We start from the raw sequence: 8,317 nt of genomic DNA, 5'->3' as shown, positions 1-8,317 counted from the left end.
GAGTCAGCATTTTATTTTTAGTAAGATGTTTTTTTCCCCAAAATTGAAGAAGGTGTTTTCTTAAATAACCAAATTGCATTTTATACACCTTTTAAATTCAACTATGTCATGACATTCAGCCCTAAATGAGAGTGGTTAAAAAAAAAAGTTCTTGAAACTCGCTAAAGCCTTCCTTTATACCTCAGTCTTATGACAGTCCCATAAGTCATTTTTTGTGGTTAAAATTTAAGTGTTTTTCCAGTATAGCACAGAAAGTAATAATTAACATATGAAGAGGAAAGCTAGGAATTTTATCTTGTTTTGTCTGATTATTGGCAAAGTGATAACAGCACCAGCTTTTCACATTGAGGGTGTGGAAGGACAACAACCTCAGGAGTTGTGGTTGCTGGCTAATTGTATAGATGTGGTAAGTAGGTTGTTGGCACTAGATGTATTACCCAGATACCTTGTTCCAGGCAGACCCAAAACCTTCAGATGGACCACGACCTTTCCATTCAATAGTAGGCAAATTTTATTGATACACAGTGATAGCAGATAAGAATAATGCAAACAATTTGGTATTTACCAGTTCTAGAGCTGCTAAGACTGCCAGAGTTGAAAGCCTAAGATCTCAATAGACCAAGAAAGGGCCAGAAAGCCCAAAAGTGAGAGACTGTGCCCCTGAGGGTTAAAAATAACCAAAGCAGAAAAGCCTTAAAATTGGTCCTGGATCAGACCTGAAAACTACACCCTCTTGGTGAATATTATTCTGCCTTTAACTCCAAGATAAAGTTAAATTACATAGCATTTCCATTGGCAGATAGTTTTCTTAGGGTGCATATCTTCTAAAGCTGGCCCCATCTAACCAATTCAATTGGCCTACATACAACAGTGCTTAACATGTAATGTCTTTATATTAAAAGGTATGTAGTTATATGCATGCAATGGAGCTATATTTATGTGCTTAACTAGTTGCATAGGAAATATATTTTTTTCATAGAAAACCTGATCCTGCCATTTATGCTGGAAACAAAGTCGTAAAGCTAACTGTGGTGCTCTAGCAAGCCCTTTGAAACCTGCTATCCTTGGAATGCTATGTTTGCATAAGCAGATCAAAAGGCTCCTTCCCCAGTTGACTCCAAACAGTTCCTTCTGCTCCAGCTTATTTTGGGATGGTACAGAGTATATCTTTGCAAGACTGTTCTCAGGCAGCAGCCATGCTATCAATGAAATGCAGAGGCAATGAATGAACCCTACCCCAAAAGATCTCATTTAATGAGATTGTGTAATAAGGAAAATTAGTGGTGGAAAAGTCAGAAGAAATCCATTCTGTTCATGATGTGTACCAGGTTTTACATAATAAACAGAAAAAGGGTTATTTTTACTGTGTTACCTAAGAAGAAAAGTGATGTTTAGATGAAGAATATATGTTTCATTGCATGTATTGTTTTATCCTTTGAGGCTAAGTACAGACAGTCAAAAAGACTAAGGTCAAATTGATTCAGTCTTCACAGGTTAGTTTAAGCTTCATAGTTTGAACCAATACGCAAGTGAACAGACATTTACTTTTGGTTCCAGAAACACAGCCACATGCCTACAGTGGCTCAAGCCAGAAGCTGGGGGGCTCTAGAGCATACCTCCCTGCTCAGCTAGAGCAGACTGGTTGGGACAAGGCTAGCCCTGCGAGGGGGGCAGGGTGTGGTGGAGGTGCAAAGCATCCTGGGATGCAGGGGAACTGTGAGTTAACTTGAATCTGGAGGGGATCTGGGACAAAAATTCAATAAACTTTTTTAATTAAATCAGTTAAGTTTGGTACTACATCTATCCAGGTTTATCTTAAACCAGTTTTGGCCATTTTGAAAGTGGCTTATGTGCACTGAACTTCTGTAGTGTTACAGATCTGAACTGGTTTCTGATCACTTATACCAGTTTACATGTAACTTCTGTCCCTAGCTCAAAAGAATTAAAAAGATAGCTAAGGATGTTAGAATGTATATTTTCTTCTCTATTGCTTGGTCACACTTGAAAGAAGCACAACTATTAAGAAAATCACATTATTTTCTTTTTATTTAGCTGGACCTTTGGAACTGCCTCTTTTTGAACTGATCCCATCACAAAGACAAGTTGTTTTTCATGGAGACCGCTTGCCATTTCAATGCACTGCGACGTATGTTGATAATACAACTCAAGTACATTGGTACCACAATGGTCATCTTCTTGAAACTGATGAAGAAAGTGGAATATTTGTGGAAGACAGCATTATACATGACTGTTGTTTAATTACACGGTAATGTATATATTTATTGATACATGTATATAGATTAATAATATACAGAATTGTATTCAACATGAACAGCTAACAAGAAGTAAAAAAAATGTTAGGATTTATGGTGGTAATAGTTTCATTTGGTGAGGTGGAAGTGATCTAGCTACATGCTCTTGAATCTTGAGAGAGGAAGACATGGAACCTCTATGGCTATGTATAGAGATTCTATATATTCTTATTCACTTCTCTTTTTGCTGAAACTATACCTGAAAGATTATAATGGGATTCAGTTATAAAGGATGTAAGGGATTTAATGAGTTTACGTAGAATCTAATACATTAATTGGTAGGTTGATAGATTCTATAATATTTTCAATAGAAAAATCTCACCTTTTCTTGTCATTGTCTATCTTTACAGTTAGCAATATTCTGTGACCCTCTCCAAAGTGTGTGTATATGTGCACATGCACACACACATGTGTTATATAAATACAGGTGTCTGATGCATTCAGAAGAACTGAAGAAACATGGATAACATTAAAAAGATCACTTTTTAAAATAGTAAATAATCAAAGGATTGTCTGGTAATGAATGTGCCATGTTGGTTTGTACCTCTGTCTTCTCTTTTAGTTTCCCCTTAACTTCATTTATATATTTATGTTTGTTTCCTATCCCAATGGCCAAGACCAACAGTGAAAGTTCTTAAGCTATTGCAAGTACCCTTTCAGCAAGTCCCCTGCCAGTTTCTATTATTTATCGTAAAGAATCAATCATGCAGGATTGCTTGTGTTCTCTTATCTCCACCTTCCTCTGTTTAGAAGATAAAGTAGAAGTAACCATGCTAATTAGCTTTGTTATGTCATTAATTTCTTTCCAGCTCAACCACTTTCTATTAACATAATTTATCTAAAATGCTTCTTGAACTGTCAAATACAGGTTATAAAATGAGTCAAATTACTTCCATGCCATTTAGAGCTGATTTGACCCTATTTTATCTCATACAGATGGAAGGTGTGGGAGTGGCCTATCCTTACATCTACTAATGTTCCTGTAATATCAATGTATAGGGCTGTAAGTGATAAAGAATAGGAATATTAACTAATTAGTATGTTAATATTAAGTTCATAAGAGGGTGTAGTGCGGCCAACTCACTTTAAGCATTTCTCCTTATTTCCATGATATTAGAATTAGGAGACATACTGTTAATTACCATCATTATAGTCTTCAACCAAATTATATTTTATACTACATGAGCAATCTGTAGACAGGAAAGGCCCAAATAACACTGAAATTATTAAATTGTTTCATAATCTTTGGCGATACAAAATTGCTGCTCTCCCTCTTTAAAAAACTAATGTATAGAACAGTCTGAATTTTATTTAATATGGCTACATTTTTTCCAAATCCTGTGATCATACACTATAAAGTTTCTTTTCTTTAACTTGATAACAATAATAAAAGCTTATATATACTTGATATATATATATTGTCAAAATGACACTGCCAAGGTATTTCAGAATGTTTTAAAATTGGAAGCTTAAGTATTTTTATTACTCATCTCTGTTGCCCAAATTCTCCACTTTTAAATACATAAGACCAAATGCTCCAATCCAACTGGCATACTGCTGCTGTTTAGCAAATTGTTCTGCTGGGATCTTGGGGATTGTTAGAAAGGAACTTCTTGCAGGACTGGGGCCTAATCTGCACAGAGCACTGGGCTTTTGGAACTGGTCTTTTAAAAAAACCCTGTGTTTCAATCAACTAATGTTTACAAAAAAAGGTACTGACAGAGATGTGTATACTCTGCCCTCAGACAGCAGGAAATATATTGCTATAATTTTGGTCCTAAAAGGATTTGTTAGTATTTTGTAAGTTTTGTGTAATTACCATGTATATTCTATGTTATAGTCTTGTTTTGTAATGATCTTATTATTTTGAATTATTTATATTGTGGTAGTACCAGTTGTAAACCAGCACTCCATTCTGGTAGATACTGTACAAAAGTGGAACAAAAAGACTGCCTTGAGTGTAGGCAGTTTTTTTATTTTTAAAAAGTGTCATTTGTATAGATTTGTGTAAAATATAAAACTATTCCATTATGTGGTTCTATAAGCCTTGGTTTGCTCTTGTCTATGTGCAGCTCCCATTGAAGTCTATATCATTTCTGTGATTGTACTGGCAAGCAGAATTTGGCCCATAATGCCTAGTGATTTATAGTTCTATTTCTAAAGCTGACTTCGAACAAAGAGGCACAACTCTGTTCCAAAAGTCACCCTTTCAAGAATTTTAAATTATTATTTTTTGGGTACCTCCAGATATTTCTGAATATGGATTTACAATGTAAATACACCACTAAACCTTTCCATTTTATTAACTGGCACTGTGCAAGGATAAGGTATCCAAATGCATATTTATGAATCTGTGAGAAAACAGAATCTACTAAAATAAACACATTTTGTTGCAATAATTAAACTATGTTTTTGAAACCATGTTCTGTCCTGTGACATTTTTCTTGGCAAAAGGTGTTTCCTTATGGGAGATTTGAAGAAGGTGTTTTCAATTCTGCTAGCTCACATTTACCATTTCTTGCCAACAATAATAATAAGTGATTTCACTCATGTTGAACTCTGTCATTATGCCTGTATATAAATGTCGTAGTCATACATGAAAATGTAAATGTAATATGGAACTAATTTCCTCTTATCGGTGAAGTGATGTAGTAGAAATTGTGCCTTGTGTTTGTACAAAGGCAGGGCTTATTTCTTAGGGCTAGACTGTTAGATTTCAATCTAGCCCATAATAAGGGCAGCACAACGACACATTACCCCGGAGCAGTCTGGAAGGGAGGGAGACTGCACGTGACTCAGTGAGGGGCAGTTTCCCCTCAAGTCTCCCTGGTGTTCTGGGCAGGGGGAGCCATAGCATTAGGTGCTGCCATAACAAAAGCTTCTGGGTGTCTGGTGGAAACAGTGCTCTGCCTAGTTCCTAAACATTTTGCTCTTTTCTCTGTGTGGTTTGAGGGGAGGGGGAAAATGTACCTTGTTTCCCCAAAATATAGGAAGATATGGTACAATGCGCTAGAAGAGGTGATTTGGTCATTCCCCTACTTCTTCTTTTCTTCTTTATGCCAGTGTTCAGGACAAGCTAGATCTACTTCTGTAGGTAGAAAAAATCCTGCCCAATGGTCTATCATTAAATATTGATTGTTTTATATTTCGGTTCACAGAGATAATGTTGCAGTTTTCATGAATCCAGCAACTCCTCAATATTGACAGTTTTTGGTTTAAGGTAGTCTCATGATTTACCCAATAGACTGTATTGACTACTGTAGAGTTACTTTGTTCTAATATGTAAATACTTGTGTAGGCAGTGTGTAATGGCATTCATTTCTCTGATGGCTTTAATGGCTGCACTGGAACCATTATAGTTTGTGCAGGCTCTTTTGTAAAACAGTAAATTGTGCAGAAGGTTAAGAACCCGTATCAATAGTTGTTGCTAATGGGAGAACTAACATGCCTTTAACTAAGGCTGAAATAGCAGGTCATATTATAAGGCGCACTATTCACTCTATCTAAATATTTTATGTTAATAAATACTAATCATTCATATTACGTGTAATAAAATATCTTTGTTATGTGCTGGTTAGAATTTATGCTGATCCTTCCTGTGAGCCACAGAAAATGATGAATTTTTTCCTTTCAAAATGTGCCTCTAGTATAGAACTATCAGTCTTCTGAAATGCAGACTACCATAGATATACCACTAACACTTAGAAAACATTAACAAAAAGAAACATGCCTAGCAATCTGAGTTTTTAATGCATGTGGTGCTTTTACTTTCCCAGCAGTGTGCTATATTTGTTACAATTAACTAAACTGGATTGTGTGTTAATGATAAAGGAAACAGGTAACACCTGTTAGAGACAATAAGGAACAAAACTATCATAGATCCTTTCACCAATGCAACAAGGATAAAAAGAGTTTAATAAAATCCAGCTACAAAGCCCAACTGCAGAGTATTAAGCATTGTGTTAACTCTCATTTTAGCATTGCTCTTGCAATAGGTGGGGTTTTTTCTTTAAAGTTCCTCCTGCTGGAGGCATGTGATTACACAAAAATCCTATCTTTTATTTTTCAAAGTAGGTTTCTAGCCTGACCATTACAAAGAAAAACTTAAAAACATTACACAGCACTGACCAGAAGGTAAATTAGAGTGTAAATAAAAAGAATTTAACTCTTTTAAAAAAAAATTATGATTTTTGAGATGTTGCTTTTTTTCTTGTTTAACCAAATATTTTTAAATGCTTGGTGTTACCAATACTGTATGGGGTGAAGGAATTTCTTTGGCTTAGAAGAAGAGTTGCAAACCATACTAAGAAAATGTGGGTGATTGTATGTGTTACTAGTTTGGCAAGTCTAAAACCCAGAGGGGCATATTTTTGCAAAAGTTATCGGACAAAGGCAGGGAAGCAGCCCAGGTGATCTCCAGACTCTCTTGTTTGTGGCAAATTTCTTAGTCACAGTTTGGGATGGTATTAGGAAAAAAAGAACATTTTGAAAGTAGTGAATATATTTAAAGTTTAGGTATATGTTGAGAAGAAACTGTCAAAATATAAAGTAGGGGAAGAATCTGTGAATCTTAATTGAGCCAAGACAAAATTATAGTGATGTGGAAGAATAAGGAAGCAGACCAAAGACTCTGATTCACCTCTTACATACTTAGGAAGGACTTTTCGTTTTGCTGGTATTATCTACTTGAAGATGAATGTGTGACTAAGGGTTTTATTGAAGGATTGCAGAAATCATAAAAAATGTCATAATGCTGATGTTTTTCTTTGGTATTACACCTAATACAAATCAAATTGCTAAACATAAGTAAAATAAGCAAAGCAAAGCAAAACAATCATTTACATTGTAAGTTGATTTCCCTGTATTATTGAGATGTCTTCAAACTGGGCTGCAGTAAAGTATGGATGAAATCTCTAAAAGTCTTTATTGCTCATAATTCCAGTAAAGAATCCCTTCTTGTATTGTTTTTTAAACTGCAAGATAACATTGTTAAAATCAATTCAGTTCATTTGGGGATGAAATAGACTGGAGGCTTAATTATGTGGGAGTAACAATAGATTTTTATGTTACTTATTTTGGGAGAGGAATTTATATTAGAATTTCTTTGAAATACCATATTTTCTTACATATAACATGTATGCTTTGCAAAAACCAGCTGCAGGAAATTTGTGTGTGGATTGTATGCAAGAAATGTGGTAAGTATTGTTTCTGCCTCTTAGCAGGAAAAAGCAAATGAAAACTCTGCATGCAATCCACAGGGAGCAGAACAACGATCAGGCTCAGTTCCCTAGCTGCGGTTATTCAGTTACCACCTACAAGGAAATATCTTTTTTCCCTTCATTCTGCCTTTCAAAAACAAAATGCATCTCTTATTTTGGGGTGTATTGTACATGACAAAATATGGTAACATAAATTGGTTAAATAAGACTGTGATGGGGAGAAAATTCACAGGTGATCCATCTTTCAAGATTTAGGAGTAGCTTGTAAATAAACTTGTGAATTGAGACCCAAATCGTAGTAAGCCTCTAAAGCACCACTTCATTGCAAAAGGCACATAAGTTAATCCTGAGTGCCAGCCTGTCAGTAAATATAACCTTAGAAAACCCCTCACAAAACACCCTGAATCCTGTTTGAGCATCCGTATTTCTTAAGTTTCGTGTAGGCACTTCCATCTTATCCTGAAAAGCTCTCCACCATACTGTGTTCACCTAAACTTATTCTTTTGAGCATGATGAAAGGCAGCCACCAAGGCCCCTCACCCGTTTCATACCCTTCTAACCCTGTTCCACCTGTGATAGTACTCAAGTCCGTAAGAACTACTTCACAGTTAGGGCGGCTAGGGTCTGGAACCAACTTCCGAGGGAGGTGGTGCTGTCTCCTACCCTGGGGGTCTTTAAGAAGAGGCTTGATGCCTACCCGGCTGGAGTCATTTGAGCCCAGTTTTTCTCCTGGCCAGGCGGGGGGTCGGACTTGAAGATCTACAAGGTCCCTCCCAACCCTACTTC

General features: G+C 36.0%; 1 protein-coding gene across 1 annotated transcript in view; it reads left to right on the top strand.

The window, feature by feature from the left end:
• The window catches only part of ADGRA1 (adhesion G protein-coupled receptor A1), an 841,033-nt gene that overhangs the window by 408,402 nt on the left and 424,314 nt on the right, over positions 1-8,317 (top strand). The window contains exon 7 of the mRNA XM_019502677.1: positions 2,053-2,266. Coding sequence (XP_019358222.1) covers positions 2,053-2,266 — 214 coding nt within the window. The remainder of the gene's footprint in view (positions 1-2,052; positions 2,267-8,317) is intronic.

The sequence above is a fragment of the Gavialis gangeticus genome, unplaced genomic scaffold, assembly GCF_001723915.1.
Source record: "Gavialis gangeticus isolate Ggan-Ray unplaced genomic scaffold, GavGan_comp1, whole genome shotgun sequence".
Classification (NCBI taxonomy): Eukaryota; Metazoa; Chordata; order Crocodylia; family Gavialidae; genus Gavialis; species Gavialis gangeticus.
This window is presented reverse-complemented; position numbering and strand designations above follow the sequence as displayed.